This window comes from Macadamia integrifolia, chromosome 6 (assembly GCF_013358625.1).
Source record: "Macadamia integrifolia cultivar HAES 741 chromosome 6, SCU_Mint_v3, whole genome shotgun sequence".
Lineage (NCBI taxonomy): Eukaryota > Viridiplantae > Streptophyta > Magnoliopsida > Proteales > Proteaceae > Macadamia > Macadamia integrifolia.
This window is the reverse complement of record NC_056562.1, coordinates 14,522,792-14,541,470: the sequence shown is the minus strand read 5'-3', so window position 1 is coordinate 14,541,470 and position 18,679 is coordinate 14,522,792. Positions and strand designations below refer to the sequence as shown.

General features: G+C 43.9%; 1 protein-coding gene across 1 annotated transcript in view; it reads right to left on the bottom strand.

Annotated features, from left to right (window-relative positions):
• The window catches only part of LOC122080810 (trafficking protein particle complex subunit 3), a 44,995-nt gene extending 44,183 nt beyond the window's left edge, over positions 1-812 (bottom strand). The window contains exons 1-2 of the mRNA XM_042647664.1: positions 564-812; positions 335-432 (exon numbers count right to left, since the gene is read on the bottom strand). Of these exons, the coding sequence (XP_042503598.1) occupies positions 335-432; positions 564-620 (155 nt within the window). The 5' untranslated portion in view covers positions 621-812. The remainder of the gene's footprint in view (positions 1-334; positions 433-563) is intronic.
• Positions 813-18,679: the final 17,867 nt, after the last annotated feature.

Sequence of the window (18,679 nt, the reverse complement as noted above, 5' to 3'; positions counted from 1 at the left end):
TGAAGTAAATTAAATTTTTTACAGCAATTCCCCAATCACATCTGAAGCATGGCCTCCCAGTTCATTGTTGCTAACAATTACCACAACTGATACTTCACCAATCCAAAAACAGAAATAAAATCTGAAACCCCAACCCCCAACAAAAAGAAAACTCATACGTCCACAGCAAACGCATAACAATGTCAAGGGTATGGCTCAAAGAAAACGAGAGCTTAAGTGAAGAAGGCTGAAATGGTAATAAAATGATTGAGATACAATGAATCAATCAGGTAACAAGCACAGTCAGAAGTACGAACAGAAAGTGAATAAGAAGCAAGAGACAAGACACCATTACATCTGATCCAGCTGCTTATTGACTTCCTCGACCTCCTCCAAATCCGTAAGAAGTTGCCGTACGATCGCCCCATATGTGAGAGTAAACAGTTCAGCATTCTAAATGCACAGAAACAAATGAAGCAATCAATTGCAGCAGGTGAAGGATAGAAGACCACTACAGAAATCATAATAGCTTATCGATCAAACTTCACAATGACTTGGGAAAAATAAGAATTAGGGCTTCTCACCACTCGCTCGACATTGGCAAAGACCGCATCTCCAGACCTCGGAGCGACAGGGGCCATTGAATTTAGAATCAGTTGTGAATACTTATATAGTTTCTCCTCTGCTCGACGGTTTATAAGCTCCTCAAAGAACAGTGGCAGACCAAGTGGGAAATTTTTCTGGGGTTATGCACATCGAACTCTTGCTGGGTTGCAGCTGACCAAAAAACGAAGATGTACATCCTAGTCGTGAGACACTGTTAGTTAAAACGCATTTTCGTATGCTATTATACAATACGAAAAAAATGGAAACGGCAAAAGAATCCGTTTTAAATGCGTTTTAAACGGCCATTTTAAACGCGTATCCGTTTTTTAAGAGTAAAATAGTAATTTTATTAAAAAATAATTAATTTAAAAAGAAAAAAAAAAATATATATATATATATATATCTATTTGTAAAAGTGAAGAGTGAAGACAATATGGTACTTGGTACTTGGTTTTTGGTTTTTAACTTCCATACTATTTATAGAAAAAAAATCTCATCTTCTTATAACCCAATGAGTAAGGAGAAGCTAAAGCTAGCAAAATCTCATTTTCTTGTAGCCCATTGGGCTATTTTATCTTGGGACTCCTAGAGCTTTTGGAATATTAGATGCATGTATACAGGTAATAATTTCTCAAATTGCATGAGTATACTACCCTTTTTTTTGGTTTCGTTTTTTTAAAACTACACGTTTAATACTCGTACTGTTCGTTTTCGTCCGTTTTCCGTTCCCTATTTTTTTAACCGTTTTTTTAACCGTACCGTTCATCGTTTTTATCTGTTTAAAACCCATACCGTTCGTTTCTGTTTTTTTTGTCGTTCCCGTTTTAACTAACAATGGTTGTGACTCGTGAATACAGTAGCACGAGCGGCGATTAAGGGCATTCTGGTCATTTAAAACAAAAATTATAGAGGAAAGTACAAGCCCAACATTAGAGAAACTATTGTTGGGGTGCCTCATGTTCTTACACCAAAAAGAAGTACATCGTGTTTGAAAACATGGGAAAAAAAATGCTACTCTGTTGATGCCCGCACACTCGCGCATGGATCAATGGGAAGAAACACGGGAGCATCTTCAACATGTGTTGGGGTTGGGGTTGGGGCAGTATGATCTTTCCACACCTTATTGTGTCTGGGTGTGGGGGAATGCAAGTTGATAGCATGTTCTATATCCATTTATTTATTATATTTGGGAGACTTAATTATATTTCGTTATCTGGAAGAGGACCCTATGCCACAGACATAGGGGATGCACAATGACCACCGTGCCCTTTCTAGGGGTGTGTGCCCTTGTTTCTAGGTGAAGGGGCCTCTCATGGATAGAAAACACTTTCCTTTCTTTTTTGGGAGAAAGTTTTCTGTGGTATGACTATGTGTTATACCCAAGCCCTAGTCATTCCTCGTATGATTGACTATAGATGAACCACAAAAGGGGAACAGTATCAATGACTACTAGGTAGCAGCAGTTTTCTGCCATGAGGGAAGAAATGACCTTACCTGCAAATCTTACTCATGTCGGAACAAAGGTTGCAAACCACTAAAGAAGCCAATGCCAATCTTCTACCTTTAAGAAGATTCACCTAAACTCAAGTAGTGAAACACACTGAGGTTTGGGCTACAAGCTTGTATAGACCCTAGAGACCATCAATGCACCAAAGTGGAGATGTCCCAACTACATTGGGAACATTTTACCCGCACCAGTTGATGCCCACTGGTGGGTCACCACCAACCGGTGAGACCCACTGGTAAGAATGTTTTGACAGCAAGGTTAATTGCCCATGAGGCCCGAGCCGTCTCACCCGTGCACCTCATACCACCTTCACTAGCTTATACAACCTACCAACTAGTAGATTAATCTGTTAGATCACCTAGAGGTGGGCCCACTGGTGTTGATTAGGGAATTAACCTAGTAATGAGAGAAACACATTTATTTCCCAAACAGGCCTTAGTAAACTAAAGTTACTATATAAGAAGCTATTACCTCATTTATTTCATAACTACCATATTGAATGCAAGGGAAGAAGAGAAGGGAGAAAGAAGAAAGAAAGAAAAAGGGAAGGCAAGGAGGAGAAGGAGGGTTAGATCAAGGGGAGGGGAGCACATCTACACACTCACACAAATCAAGGTGAGTGCATCTCTCTCATACTCTCTTACTCTTTTCCCCTCTTGCTCTCAATGTCTCATACTAAGCTAAATTGGGATAACCCACCAAAATCCCCACAACCTACTTTCTTTATTAACCAATTAATTGGGGGATTTTATATAGAATACCTAGATTAGGGAGTTGAACTACTCACGAGTTAAATTGGGAACCCAAGGTATGAAAACAGCAACTCAAGTTCTAAATTTGAGTAACCTAAACCCTAAATTGGAGAATTAAGACAAACCACTAGAATGCATGCAACTTAGAAGGCTAACCATGTCATTCCTAAGTTGCCTAGGTTGTACATGAACTACACATGTGCAAAATAACCCTAACATGCAAACATACCTAAATAGGTTTATGAAGTGAGGGTGTGATCAGCACCATGGATGGGAACTAGGAACATACATAGACACCCGAAAGAACCCAAATGGCAAAGAAAATGAATATGGGCAAAAGCACAAAACTCAACTCCACCGGTAGATGGTCACTGATAGGTGCCTGACCTTGCCCGACAGTATTCTAACTGCTTGTGCTTCTCCTGGAACCCATAGCTACACACACGCATGCATAATATATATGTATATATTATATTAAGTGAATGCATGCAATTAGAATTATAAATTTTGAAGAAATTCAAATTTTTGACACGGAGTTGCTAGTTAGGGTTTCATAGAGAATGAAATTGGGGAAAATTAAGGACTAATACAAAAGTAGTGATTGGAGCATACCTCTTGCGTAGAATGTCGAATAATTGTGGTAAAATATCACCAGTTGAAGTTCCTCAAGTTCTTGGAGATTCTCCTGTCGTTCTTGGTGGGAAAGATCAAATTTTTGAATTAAAGGGGTGAATCTCGAGATGCTATAAATATGCAGCATTTTCACCCACCGCCCAGCCGGTGAATTTAGACAATCTACCAGTGGGGGTATTTCTTACTACTATTTAGTTGTTTCGATCCTATATGCATGATTGGATGGGTTGTTCCCATGCATGCCGATTTAATGATAATATGATGTAATGTGGGATGGAATTGATTGTATTTTCTCAAAACAAGAAACTCTGACGGCAGCAAGGAAAGCGTGAACACAAGCGGGACAATCGCTTAAAAGGCAATGCCGTGTCACTATATCCATTGCTAACCAGTCACCATCTCCTGAACCTGATTGGGAAGTAATGCCCGATAATATAGTGCCTAATGCTCCTCCTGCCCCACCAGTTTTATGAATGCTCAAGGTGTGACCTCAATAATGGGTAATATGTTGTTGGGGTTGTAGCAGCAAAAAAATATCATATTGCAAGGGCTACAACATTAACAGATGAACTTTACGGTGGGTTTAAACGCATATATTTATGTTATGATTCAGGCTCATGAGGTTCAGACTGCTCCTTCATAGGTGCAACAATGACCTACTACTGCACAAAAAGCTCCTCCCCAAGTGCATCAAGTTCTTGAACCGAAAATTCTCCCAATAGTATAGCCAGTAACATCCAATGCACACTTAGCTCCATAGCCAAATTCACCAGTACCACAAAGGGAAATTGACACAACAGAGCTAGATCACATTGCCTCTAGTGATGGACACTGCAAAAACTGATGGAGAAGTTTCAAGGTTTAAGCCTCCCTATTTTAGTGGGATTGCACAAGATCCCTTGGAACTTACCAAATGGGTTGAGGGAATGGAGAAAGCATTTGAGGTGCTGGCCAGCACAGATGAACAAAAGTTGATATGTGCTAACTATCAACTCCAAAATGAGGCCAATGCATAGTGGAAGGCCACCAAGCCTGTGTTAATAGCATTGCACCCAAATCCAACATGAGAGCAATTGAAGACTATACTCTATAACAATTATTTTCCTAATAGTGTGAAGGAAAGGAAAGAGATAGAATTCATAGACCTAAAGCAAGGGTCAAGATCAATGTTAGAATAACAACAAGAGTTTGAGAAGTTGTTTTTCTTTGCACCTGACCATCTAAGTGAAGATAGGGCTAAAGACAAGAGATTTGAGAAGGGGTTAAGGCTAGAGATTGGTGCCATGTTGGCAGCACAATATCTTCAGAGCTATGCCCAAGTTGTTCAGGCAACCAAGTCATTGAGGATAGATAGAGAGACAACTATTTAGCACAACAATGGAGAAGGGCAGCAAAACCTAGTAGGTTTGGTAGGGGAGCTTATCCCAATGTAGCTCCTAACCAATTCTGAAGGCTAGAGGCAGGTCAAGCTTCACAACCACCTAGACCTGTTATAGCACAACCACAAGTGCTACCCTATAAGTGCTCCATATGTCAACAGACCAGTCACATTGCCAGGATTTGCCCACAAAGGAGACCAGGTGACCCATTTGTAGGACCTCCCACACCAGTACAGCCACAGGCAGCTACTTGTCTAGCTCTACACCACAGGAAATCATACCACAAGGAAGTGCTGCTTGGCGCGCATGGCTGCCTACCATGTGCTGCGATGCCTTGACAGCTACTACCACATGCGCCTGTAGCTGCACAAAAAGCCCAACAAAGGCTTGGCATGTGAAAACAAGTACATGGCGCGTCTGTCCCGATGGTCAACCCCTCTACCGCACACTGCTGCTTGCCACCATGTGTTGCTAGGCACCCATACCACAGGATGAATAAAAGGTCTACATTTTGCTAGCTGAGTGATATGATTATGAGCTTGACCCTTGATTCAGGTCAAGAGGGGAGGGCCCTTACTAAAATGGATGCGGGCTGTCTCTCTGGTTTTCCCAGCTCAGGGGAAAGTGGCTTTGGCCACTAACTTCCTTTCTTCAGATATTCTGACTTCAGTGGTCCTCCAGATGCTCAGATACAGATTTGGTTTTTGAAGGCCAGCTAATGGACTAGGACTTACAGTTGAGCTTCGGTTTGTGAAGGCTATTTCTTGGAATAAGACTTGGGTAGAGCTTCTGCTAGGGAATGCTATCTCTTGGACTAAGACTTCGACAGAGCTTCGGCTTGAGAAGGCTAGTTCTTGGACTAAGACTTCAGCAAAGCGTCGGCTGGAGAAGGCTATTTCCAACCTTGCCGAATTTGGTCACCTATTGGCTAAGGGTTGTCCGTGAGACCACCAAATTCTTTATGGGGCTATAGGCTTCGCGGTCTTACAAAGTTTTGGTGCGGGGTCGCGGGGCTCGTGGCCTTACGAATTTTTTCATGAGGCGGCAAGTGAATATTCTTGGGATATCCTAGATTCTGATTTGGTTATCTGCAGGATTTCTATCTTCTGGAGGGGATTACGAGAGATTCGATGGTCCGATTTTAGCGTACCATATATTGTCGGAATCGTGGTTTTGAGAATTATCCATCCGTATGATTACTTAGACTTGATTCCTTCGTATATGTCATGCCATAACCAGACCCCTTTCCCCTGGTTCTAGGGTTTCTGGGTTTGGGTGTGGGGGGTTTTTTTTTAGCCCGGACCACCTTAGAAAGCCATCTTCTCTATTGATCGAAAGCAAAGGCTTCATCCACAATCTGTGAGTCATCATGCCAGGGGAGAGTGAAAAACCTAGATGTCTACAAAATGCCCCTCTTTGGCCAAGGCCTATGCCACAACCGAAGGAAAAAGAAAAGAATGATCACTTTTTGTCACCCGAAGCATGTACTGCTATCACCTTGCTTAGAGGTGATAGAGGTTCAAATGCATACATGATTAGCTAAATCTTATAACTATAGAAAGAAAAAAATTTTACCTAGATCATTGGCCGTGAGATGGAAACTTGTGATGCTTCAATCCTGCAAAAGATGTTAGCAAACATACAATTCAATCTTCCTAGCCTAGGTCTCCTAGTACCATGGGACCAATTAATCAAGTTTGATTTGGGCCTTCTAGGGTTATGGGATCGGGTAATCAAATTTGGTCTGAGCCTCCTAGGATTGTGGGACAAGGCAATCAAATCTAGTCTAGACCTCCTAGGGTTACGTGATCGGGAAAATCTAGTCTAGGCCTCCTGGGGCCATGAGACCAAGTAAATTTTGTCCAGGCCTCCTAGGTTTATAGGATTGGGCAAATCTGGTCTAGGTCTATTAGACCGCAGGACTGGACAATCAAATTTAGTATGGGCATCCTAGGATCGCGGGATCAGGAAATTGAATCTGGTCTAGGCCTCCTAGGGCTGTGGGACTAGGTAATCAAATATGGTCTGGGCCTCCTAGGGCTCCTAAACCGAGCAAATCTTGTTTTTGAATTTTGAATTCTGAATCTTAAATTTTGGGTGGGAGATCATTCCATCCAAGGTGAATTAGTTGGCCAGAGTCGTGCGGGACTATAGGACCAGTCAATCGAGTATCACACGAGTTTGAGGTAGTGGTCAAAGATCCTCTCTCTTCCCTTTTAGGGGGGGAAAGGACTTTGCATTCAACCCTCTCTCCTCACTTTCTCTTTCTTAGGGAGGGGAGTGTCATATGTGCTTACCCGTGGGCCCCGCAGCACCGTATCACCGCTTGGAGATACGTGGAGGCCTATTTTGTAGGAGTGTAAAGTTCGTCATTGAGATGGGGTTTTGATGATGGTCTAATACGGGGGATTGGGATCATATAAAAAGGGTTTGGAGTCGCCACCTAGAATTATGGGCCTAAGACCTGAGGGTGAGCCCAATTCCTGCGAAGTGGGCCCAAAAGTTGGTCTGGTCTAGAGATCTAGGGTAAGTGTCAGGTTGTAGAATTGGGAAGGTGTTACGCACCCAATCTACCCGGTTCAACCGGTCTTCCCATTAGATACTTAAGAACGAACATTTTCCATGACTATTCCTATTCCGTATGCATGGCTAAGTTATCATACATATATACATGGACTGAATTTAAATAACTATACACACTAAAACAAAATCAATTTAAAGTCTACATTATGACGATTCGATTGAGAAATTATACCTAAGCTTAACCCCTATTCTGGGTCAAGAGGGGTGGACCCCTGATCAGTACTGGCACGGACTGTCTTTTGGATTCTCCTGGCTCAGGGGAAGATGGTCTTGACTTCAAACTTCCTTTCTCGAGAGATATTGATTGGATAGAGTTCTGACTGGGAATGATTACTTTCAGATTTTGACTGCGGTATTGATTCGACAGAGCTTCAGCTAGGGATGGGTTACTTCCGGGTTTTGGTTGAGGTGGCACACTAATAGAGCTTCGACTGGGGATAGGCCATAGGAGGGCTAGGTTGAGGTGGCACTCTAATAGAGCTTCCACTGGGGATAGGCTATGGGAGGGCTAGGCTGAGGTGGCACTCGGGTAGAGCTTTCGCTAGGAATAGGTTAAACTCTAAGGATTGAGGAACTTCGAACTCCCGAAGAACTCTTTGAAGATCCAAAGAATATGAAGATCTCTTCGAAGACTAGACAAACCTCAAAGGGGGGTGGGAGATTAAGGAGAAACTTTTCCTACACAAAAAACTCACTCAAAGAAAGCAAAGGATTGAAGAATTTCGAAGGCTCAAAGAACACTTCGAATATCTGAAGAACTCTTCGGATCTTATGAAGATCTCTTCGAAGACTTGAAAAACCTCAAGGGGGAGGGGAGGAGAGAGGGTAGAGCTTCTCTACTATGGATGCTCCTAGGAGGCTTGAGTGTTTGTTGTGTGTAAAACCAAAGGAAGGGGGTATTTATAGAATTTTTGAACTAATGGGGATGAAAGAGAAATTTCCTTAGCCAACGGGGTAAAAAGGTGATTTTTCTAAACCAATCGGGTGAAAATATGAATATTTGGACCAATGGGGTGAAAGGTAAATTTCTTTAGCCAATGGGGGGAAAAGTAATTTTTTTTTGGCCAATAAGGTAAAAAGATGCCTTTTTGGGCCAATAGGAAGTAGTGGCATAGGGTATGCTAGAGGGGCAATGTGATACCCTACTTTTTAAACCCGGTCTAATTACATGATTGACCCGGTTTAACCATGCAAGACCCGAACCGGAGAGGGTTACGACGGGTTCCTTATGGACCATGATGGCAAGGGTAACTTTGAACACCGGTTGGCCAGACAAGTCCGAGTCAGTCCCAAAGGAGACGGGTGTACCCAAGCCGTGTACATGCACCTATCATAAGGCCATGTATGGATAATGTAGGTATGTAGCCGTATCCTAAAGCGCATACGTATAATATACCTTATGCCGAGAGTGAGATTCGTGTCGAGAGTCGAATTCCATCAAAAATCCCACTTGTTGGCCAATTTTCGGCCCTCAGGTGGGCGGTCACAGGTGGGCGCATCCGCCCACCTGAGTGACCCACCCATGTGTTACTAATAGTTTTCAAAAAGTATAAATAGCTATTATTATGTTTTTATTTTCTCATTTATGACACTCGGGCGTTCGGTGAGAAGAGTAAAGAGGAGAGAGAAAAGGAGGGAGAAAGAGAACAGAGAAGAAGAAAGGGGAGGAAGAGGAAGAAGGAATGGATTTAAGCGGCGTCAAGGCTTGATCTTTCCATTCCGACGCCGGAAGAGTGATCCCCAACGCGAGATCTGCGTTTAGAGGTGACCGAAGGCTATATTCCCTAAACTTTCACCATACCCAAGTAAAACCCTTGATTTGGGTAGTGTTTCTTGAGGTCTTGTAAATCCCCCTTGAGATGATGAATCTAAGGTTTAATAGATGGTTTATGTGTTGACTTTGAAGGATTTGAAGAAGTGTTTCCACGGTTGGAGGAGCATTGGTGATTTGAGGTGATTTTGGGGTTTTTGAAAGAGTTTTTGAGCAAAGAAGGTAAGATGGCTTCCATTCCTTATATCTAACCTAGATCTAGGTTAGAACCATCTTATGAGACCTTGAATGTGTGGATAATGGATTTGGAAAAGCCCCATTTGATTCCCCAAAGGTTAGGGAAGGTTTGGGGAAAATGGTATTTTCCCGCCAAGACCGGTGGGCCAAGACCAGTGGGCCAAATGGCCCGCCTGAGAGGGCAGGCCCTCGGGGCCAATCGACGGGCCGATCGGCGGGCCAACCTATCCACCGATCTTAGCAGGGCCAATCGGTGGGCCCTATCGATGGGCCGACCGATGGGCCAACTTGCCTGCCGATCTTAGCAGGCCCTCGGGGCCAATCGGCGGGCCCAACAGGTGGGCCGCCAGGCGGGCTGACCTGTCCACCAGTCATGACCAGTGGGTCGGGACCGGTGGGTCGACCTACCCACCGGTTATGACTGGTGGGTCATGACAGGTGGGCTGTTTGACCCATCCGAGAGGCTCCCGACGTGATTTTTACGTCCGAATGGACCCAAAACGGACGTGCGACCTTCTTTTAGGATTCTAAACATGATTTTGTCATCAAATCTTGTTAGTTTTGACCCCAAAGTGCTGAAATGCTAACCCCATTCACTCATGATAGGTTCACCAAAACTTACGCTTCTCGCACCGGATCTCACCCGTACCAGGCGTGAGTCTTTGTACACTTCAGGTAAGTGGGGAGAGGATGTTTGACCTTGTTTTAAGGCTTGTTTGGCATTCATTTAATTGTATCTAGACTAGTTATGTCATCATGCAAACCTTGTGTAACTTAGCCATCCTCATATTATTATGACTTGTGTGTTGTGTTTATTTTCTCAATGTCAAATGATGATGTGATTATATGATGAATGATGACATCATTGTGCGTAATGCATTAATAAACTAGATGCCATAGTCGGCTTGGAAACGAGTGCATTGGTGGCCAGTGGAATGGGATGCAGAGGCACTATGCAATCATACTATGTCATTTAGGAGCATACGGTGTAGGATTATCATCTTCCCGTGCTACGACCCTTCCTAACAGGGGTTGAGGTGTTGGGTTACCATTTGGGGGGAAGCAGTGGTCTCGGTTGTTGGGTCACTGTGGTGGTTAGACATACGCCTGGCTGGTCATTAGGACAGTTGGCAACCCCGGTGGTATATTCAAGAGGGCCAATCGTACTGCTTTTAAATTGCTGGAGTCAACACCTTTATTTTCTATCATTTACTTTTATGTTGAGAGCCAGTGGTCGGCGTGCTTTAATTTTTCGAGTACTCACAGTGGGCCTTCTTCGACAGCCCTATAGGCGTATCGCGGGATGGAGTTCTCGGCTTGTACCCAGAGTATATGCGCACTGTGGTTGTAGTAGCACTAAACCAAAGACTTAGTAATGTTGTTAGGTGGATGTGATTAAAAATAAATTGTATAGCATATAGTGCATATAGTTGTGATTGTTGTGTGGACTGCTGTGTGGTCCTTCTTTTCACTTACTGAGCTAGTGAGCTCATCCCACGTGTGCACCTCTTTTATATGATTTTGGAGGTCATCAGCCTAAGGATCAAGGGTCGGGCCCCACAGTGGAATTCCCCGAGGAGGATTGGTGGGTCCCCAAGGACTATAAGCACGGCACAGATTGCACGTGCGAGGGTTGTGCTGTGGGACCACAACAGTGACTCCATACAGGGTTACTTTTTTATTCTTTTGATGATCCCTTTTGTGTACTTGATATGTAAATTATATTCTTTTTGTGTAAATATCATGCCTACGGGCCCACATGTATTTAGATATGTATTACAATTTGGGTATCAAGTATATTGGGGATATTTACAGGTAAATTAAGTCTTCCGCTGAACTGTTGAACATTTTCTTAGTTGTGTGTATGATGTGGTTGGATACTGTGTCAGATGATCCTGGCAGGTTTGGGTTAACCGGAGTTAACCCTGTCACCGGTCCGATTTTGTGTGAACGGAGTGTAACAACGGTGGTATTAGAGCGTGATGCTCTATTCAGTCATAGCATACCATTTAGACCCCATAGAATCTATAATAGGAAATGGGATTGGGTTAATGTAAAAACTTTAAAGAGTTAAAAGCCAAAGAAAGAAAGGAATAATAATTGTTGTAGTTAGTTATTGCATTCATGGCATGCATGAGAGAAAATGAAAGATTAATTAATTGATGTCATAACCCATCGAGTACGAATTTAATGAAATTTCGGCGGCATAATGGCACAAAACGATATTTCCAAAATTTTTTCACACAAACACCTGATAAATAACATATATATATATATATATATCAATGATCATAATTAACAAATGACACCATCACTAAACTACACAAGTTATCAAACATACAAATTCGCCACAAACCACCAACAAAATATAACACCCCACAAATAAGTCCAATTACAGATAAAGTACAAGGAATGAGAAAAGAAAGAAATACATAATCAGCAACATAGAAACAAATGAGAAGCTGGCGACGACGGGCTAGCTAAGTCCTCAAAGATCATCGTCATTGTCCAATACTACTACTCCGTTCACCTGAGGTCTAGAGTTAACGTTGAGTCGATGGTCATAGTAGTCAAACCTCGAGTTCACCAGCTGTACATCTCTCCGAAGTCGGGCAAAATCTACTGAAATGGCATTGGCCGTTGTATTCAAGTCCTAGCCAATCTGAGAAAGGAATTCTCTAAAGTAGCCTGCCTCTCTAGGATGTTTTCCTCCCTAGAAGCACTCTCATCCAGTCTCCTTAGCAGTTGATCTTGCCCTTCCTTCAGGGCCTTTATGGTAGTCATCATGCCCTCAAAATCAAAGGTACTGCTCTCAGGTGGTGGGGCCCTGTGCTGTGGGCTTGCAGCTCTCGTGAAGCCAGGATCAGCACCTCTCGAGTCAAGAGGCTCCTCCTCTCACTGAGGAACATAGTCCTCATCCTCCTCACTAGACTCCTCCATGGGAACATCCTCCCTATGGGCATTCCCCCTGTCCCTGCCTCTCTGAGCCCCTGCTCTCTGAGGTACATCCATGAGTGTGTGGAGACCCATCCTCAGTAGGTTTCCCCTGTCGAACTTGTCCACTAGAGTCTTCCCCTCCTCACCGCTCAGGTCCACCCCAAAGAACTCAAAGATCCTAGTGAGGATCCTACCATATGGAAACCCTCCGTCCTCGGGGTGTGAGGTATGGTGCTCCATCATCTTGAGGATGACGTAAGGCAAGCACAAGTGCTCGGCACCTCCCTCTAAGGTCATATAAATGCAGAAGGCTAAGAAGGCTGCATGAAGCCCACCTGGTTCCGATGACCTCCTCTGGGGAGCAAGTTGAACTGGACCAAACAGGAAAATACACGAACCTCTGGGTAAAATGATGTCTCGGAATCTAGACGCTCTCTACTGCCACAGATGGTCTCATAAATGTGGTCTGGTATCTCCGAACTCAAGAACGGGCCCATGGGCTTACTCCTGGGAGGACTGTAGAAACGGTGCCCAGCTGAAGAAATACCCAAAATGCTAGGCAGGGTGTCCACAGTCAAATGAATATCCACCCCCTTCACCATACTAGTTATCGCATACTCTCCGTACTGGTAGGAAACCTCCAGGTTGCAGTAGAATCTACGAACCAGCTGCTAGTAGCATGGACGGTCTAGGTGGAGGATAGATTGCCAACCCAGTGAGGTGAACCTCTCCTGAAGTTGAACCTTGTGGAAGTCGTCAACTACCACAGTCTTCTCCATCATCACAGACCTCTTCAGGAAGGCCTGCCAGTTGGTTGCTGCCTCTGAACAGTGGAAGAGTTCATCGTCGTAGTCAGAAGGATCAATAGGGGCAGGTCCTGGTCGCCTTGCACGAGGGGCTGGGGAACTAGTCCCCGCACTCTTCCGTTTGGAAGCGGTGGTCTTACGCCGAGTGCCAGAGGATACGGGTTCTTTGCCCTTGCGAGAAGACATCCTGGCAAGAAAAGAGGAAAGAATGGTGAGTCAGGAAAAAGGAATAACAAAGGGAATAAATAGATGGGTGAGCAATAAGAGGAAGCCCCAAAACCCAAGTCGTGCAAATAAAAAATGTGACAAGCGAGGAATGATAGAAAGTCTCTGGATGGAATTCATGGTAAGTGACAAAACAGAAATGTGATAGAAGGCATATTAAGCATGGCAAGTAAGGAATGATAGGAAAAAACCCCAATTCTCAATGTGCAAGGTCTTACATGTTCATGGATGAAATACCATCATTCTACAATCTAGAATATGCAAAAACATCTACTATTATGATATTGAGGTGAAAGGAATCCACAAGTATGAAGGGATGGAAAGAGAATCAAAGAAACTCAACACAAAGAGGCGGATTTTCATGGGAAGAAATGGGATTTCAAGCATACCTAACTTTCCATGATCTCTACAACATGTCAAGTACAAATCAAACATAAGGCATTGCAATTGAGTTGTTAGTTGGGAAGAAAAGAGCAGAGATTGAAGAAAGCTCCAAATTTGAGAAAACTAGGTCACGGTTGGGGTTTTCTCTCAAAAATTGAGAAGTAAATCCTAAAACTAGAATAAATCACGAAGAAAACATCACATTTTCATGAAATCATGGTTCTATGGAAAGAAACATAGAAAAGAATCAAGATTTAGGACTACAAATGGATTCTACCTCTCAAGCACACGTTCTAAGGAGAAATGGGGAAGAGACTTACTTGTAAGTGGAGGAGTTGAATCTTCCCAAAACCGCCGGATCGTTGAGTGAGATCGCGAGTGGAAGCGTCAAGGAGCTTTCAAAAATCACTTGAGAGAGAGAGAGAGAGAGAGAGTGAGGAAGGAATGGGAGGAGCAAATGAGGAACAGGGGCTTAAAAGCTCTGTTCGTATTTCCGCTCTGGTCGGACCGATGGGCCGACCGGGGGGCAACCTGACCACCGGTGACAGCCCGCCGGTTGAGAAAAAAAAAGAGAGAGGGAAAAGTGGGGGTGTTATTAATATTATTATTATTGTTATTATTATTATTATTATAACGATATACCTGAAAAAAAAAATCACCCACTAGCACTGTATTTTCGGGATTACGTTATGGCTAGTTGCAAAACATCACCCACTATAATACCCTGTGTGTTGGCATATGATTATGTGTCGATATAATGCTAATGTGCTTAACCAATGTGGTGTATGGTATGGTTTAGGTGCAAGGATATGATGGTACGTACTAGATCTGGAAGCAATACACGAGGTACCTCGCGTGGTCCTCATCCGGTCGATCGACCATCGAATCCCAGGAGGTCTCGCTCTGTGGGGCAAACCCCATTTCCACAACCTCCAGAGACCTTTGGTCAGGGTGTGGCACAAGGAGACCCACCTGTGACTACACTTTCGGTCCCTCCACCGGTCATCACTCCGGGTGATGTTGCTATCATAATTCAGCAGTCACAACAGGCTTTCTAGCAACAAATGCTTCAGCAGCAGCAAGCATTTATGACTGCTATACAGCAACAGTTAGACCTTTCTCAAACAGGTCAACCTCCCCAAATACTTACTCTACAGGACCCGCCTGTAGGGTCTGGTACGGGGCCACAAGTGGGAGGTACACCTCCAATTCCGCCTTTCAGCATTCCTCCATATGTGGTGCCCCCTCCATACCCTTACTATCCGGTGTATGCACCCAATTACCTGTCGACGAATAATATGTCAAGGGTAGTGGAGTCATTCAAGAGGAACTTGCCACCTGTATTCTCTAAGGTGAGAAGTGATCCTCTGGAGCCAGACCAGTGGATCCAAGAGCTGGAGAAGATATTTGAGGTGATTGAGTGCACTGAAGCATAGAAACTTATTTGTGCGGGGTTGCAACTCAAGAAGCAGGCCAACTCTTGGTGGCAAGCCTCCAAGCCCATATTGTTGGCCGCACATCCGGAACCCACCTGGGAACAGTTCAAGGAGTTGTTCTTGGCCAATCATTACCCACGTAGCTTCAGGGACCGTAAGGAGATGGAATTTATGGCCTTAACTCAAGGGAGTAAGACTATCCTTGAGTATCAGCAACAGTTTGAGAGCTTGTTCCATTTTGCCCCTAGGCATATGAGGACAGCTGAAGAAAAGGCTGCAAGATTTCTGAAGGGCCTAAAGGCATCCATTGGGTCTGTACTTAAGGTCTTAGATTTGACAGACTATGGCCAGATTGTGCAGAAGGCTAAGACCATGGAAGATAAGCAGAAGGGAGAACAGTCCCTCACACCAGGGTTGTGGAAGAGGTCAAATCCATTTCCGGACATGGGCAACTCCTCCAAGGAGTACCGTGGGTCTTATAGTTCTGGGCCTACGTATAGATAGCCCTATAAGCCATCTGGCTACCCTCCTCGACCAGCTGGTGGTTCGGGCTCTACATCTTTCCGCCCGAACACTAGTACGGTGCCTATAGGCCCAAGGCCGCCTCGACCTCCATCTACAGCGGGTCAAGTGCAGAGGGGCCCCACCCCAGTTTCGACATCACAGATCTGTTGCTTTAACTGCCATTCCTATGGGCACTATGCTAAGGACTGTCGGGTCAGACCAGCCTTACTCTCCAGTCAGCCCTCTGAGTACTGACCTCCCTTAACTCGGGGGAATCAACCGCAAGGAAGGATGTATGCCCTATCAGCTGAGGAAGCCGAGGCCAGCACGGAGGTGGTAGCAGGTACATTCTAAATTTAAGAAATTCCTTATGTTATCTATTGATGACCAGCCTATGTCTTATTCGATTCAGGAGCTACACATTCATTCGTATCTAAGAGATTTGCTGAGAAACTTGGTATGCCGCCCAAGACCCTAGATCATGGGATGATTGTTAGTATGCCTACTGGTAAAGTTACACAGTTGAAGGAGGTGTATGGACTGTGCCCAGTGGAAATCAGTGGGAATAAATTTGATGCACAACTCATTAAGTTCAATATGCAGAATTTTGATGTTATACTGGGCATGGATTGGTTATCGGCCCATCAGGCTAATGTGATGTGTGCTGAAAAATTAATCAGGGTGACAGATGATGAAGGGAAAAAATTGGTTTACCGAGCAGATAAAATGAAATGGGAGAGAAAGGTCCTCATCTCCGCCCTCCAAGCGGTAAAGTTGTTGGAGAGTGGATGTCAGGGCTACTTAGCATCGGTACTTGATGTTGATGCAAGGGTTACACCTTTAGAAGAGGTAAAGGTGGTTAAAGAGTTTCCCGACATCTTTCCAGATGATCTGATGCATTTACCACCTGATAGAGAGTTAGAGTTTGCCATAGATTTGGTTCCTGGAGCAGCTCCAGTGTCTAAAGCCCCATACCGGATGGCACTAGCCGAACTGAAGGAGTTGCAGATGCAGTTGCAAGAATTGTTGGAGAAGGGCTTTATTCGCCCAAGTGTTTCACCTTGGGGTGCCCCAGTATTGTTTGTCAAGAAGAAGGATAGTAGCTTGCGTATGTGCATTGATTATCGGGAATTGAATATGCTAACCATTAAGAACCGATACCCATTATCACGTATTGATGATTTGTTTGACCAACTGCAGGGTGCAAGGGTATTTTCAAAGATAGACCTTAGATCAGGCTATTATCAGCTCAAGATAAAGAGCAGTGACATACCTAAGATAGCATTCAGGACTCAGTATGGTCACTATGAATTCCTAGTGTTATCTTTTGGGTTAACCAATGCACCGGCAGCATTCATTGATTTAATGAATCGAGTATTTCACGATGTCCTCGACAAATGGGTAATTATTTTTATTGATGATATCTTGATCTACTCTAAGACAGAAGAGGAGCACACTCAACATTTGAGAATGGTGTTACAGAGGTTGAGAGAACAACAATTGTTTGCCAAATACAACAAATGTGAATTTTGGCTTGAGCAAGTTGGATTTCTGGGACACGTAGTGTCTAAGGCCAGAATTGAGGTGGATCCTGACAAGGTGAAAGAGGTAGTCGAATGGGAAAGCCCTAAGAATATTACTGAAATTTGAAGTTTCTTAGGTTTGGCTGGGTACTACTGGCGCTTCATTGAGAATTTTGCTCGAATCTCAGCACCAATGACTAGATTAACCAAAAAGGGTGTGAAATTTGACTGGGTAGAGGAATGTGAGAAGAGCTTCTAGGAATTGAAGAAGAGGTTGGTGTCGGCCCCTGTGTTGACCATTCCTGAAGGCACAGGTGAAATGACAATCTACACTGACGCTTCTAAGGTTGGTTTGGGTTGTGTTCTCATGCAACGCAGTAAGGTGGTAGCGTATGTATCCCGACAACTAAAGGAATATGAGAAGAACTACCCCACTCATGACTTGGAACTAGCTGCAATCATTTTTTGCCCTAAAGATTTGGCGACAGTATTTGTATGGGGAGAAGTGCGAGATATACAATGATCACAAAAGCCTTAAATACTTTTTCACCCAGAAAGATTTGAACATGAGGCAGAGGAGATGGCTTGAGCTATGAAGGATTATGACTGCTGCATCCAGTATCATCCTGGCAAGGCTAATGTAGTGGCAGATGCGTTGAGTCGGAAGGCACAGACTGTGTCACTCTTATACTTAGCAGTCAACCCATCACTTCTGCAGGAGGCGACGCTAATGGATGAAGCTCTCTTATATGAAGGAGCAACCTTAGAGCTTGAACATCAACCGGAAAACCTTAGATGGTCGATTGTATCCCTAGCGGCTCTACATATGCATCCGACTATTAGACAAGAGGTGATAATGAAACAACCTTTGGATCCTGAATTGCAGCGGATCAGAGTTAAGGTTCAAGATCAAACAATGAACGACCTTGATTTTGTTTTAGCCAGTGATGGGGCATTGATGTTTCGAGGCAGATTGTGTGTACCCGATGATTTGGATATACAAGACAAGATAGTGCGGGAAGCACATAGCTCTGAGTACTCACTCCACCCAGGAAGTACAAAGATGTATAAGGACCTTAAACAAAATTGTTGGTGGCCAAGCATGAGAATCACAATAACCCTGTATGTGGCGACTTGTCTTACATGTCAGAAAGTAAAAGCTGAGAGGCATCGACCTTATGGTACACTTCAGCCACTCCCGGTTCCATACTGGAAGTAGGATAGGATCACAATGGACTTCGTCACCGGACTTCCATGCACACCTAAGGGAATGGATGCGATATGGGTGATCGTTGATCGGCTTACTAAGACTGCTCATTTCATTCCCATCAAGACCAAGTTCTCTATGGCCAAATTAGCACGACTTTATATGGATAACATAGTGCGCTTGTATGGAGTGCCAGTGAGCATTGTATCA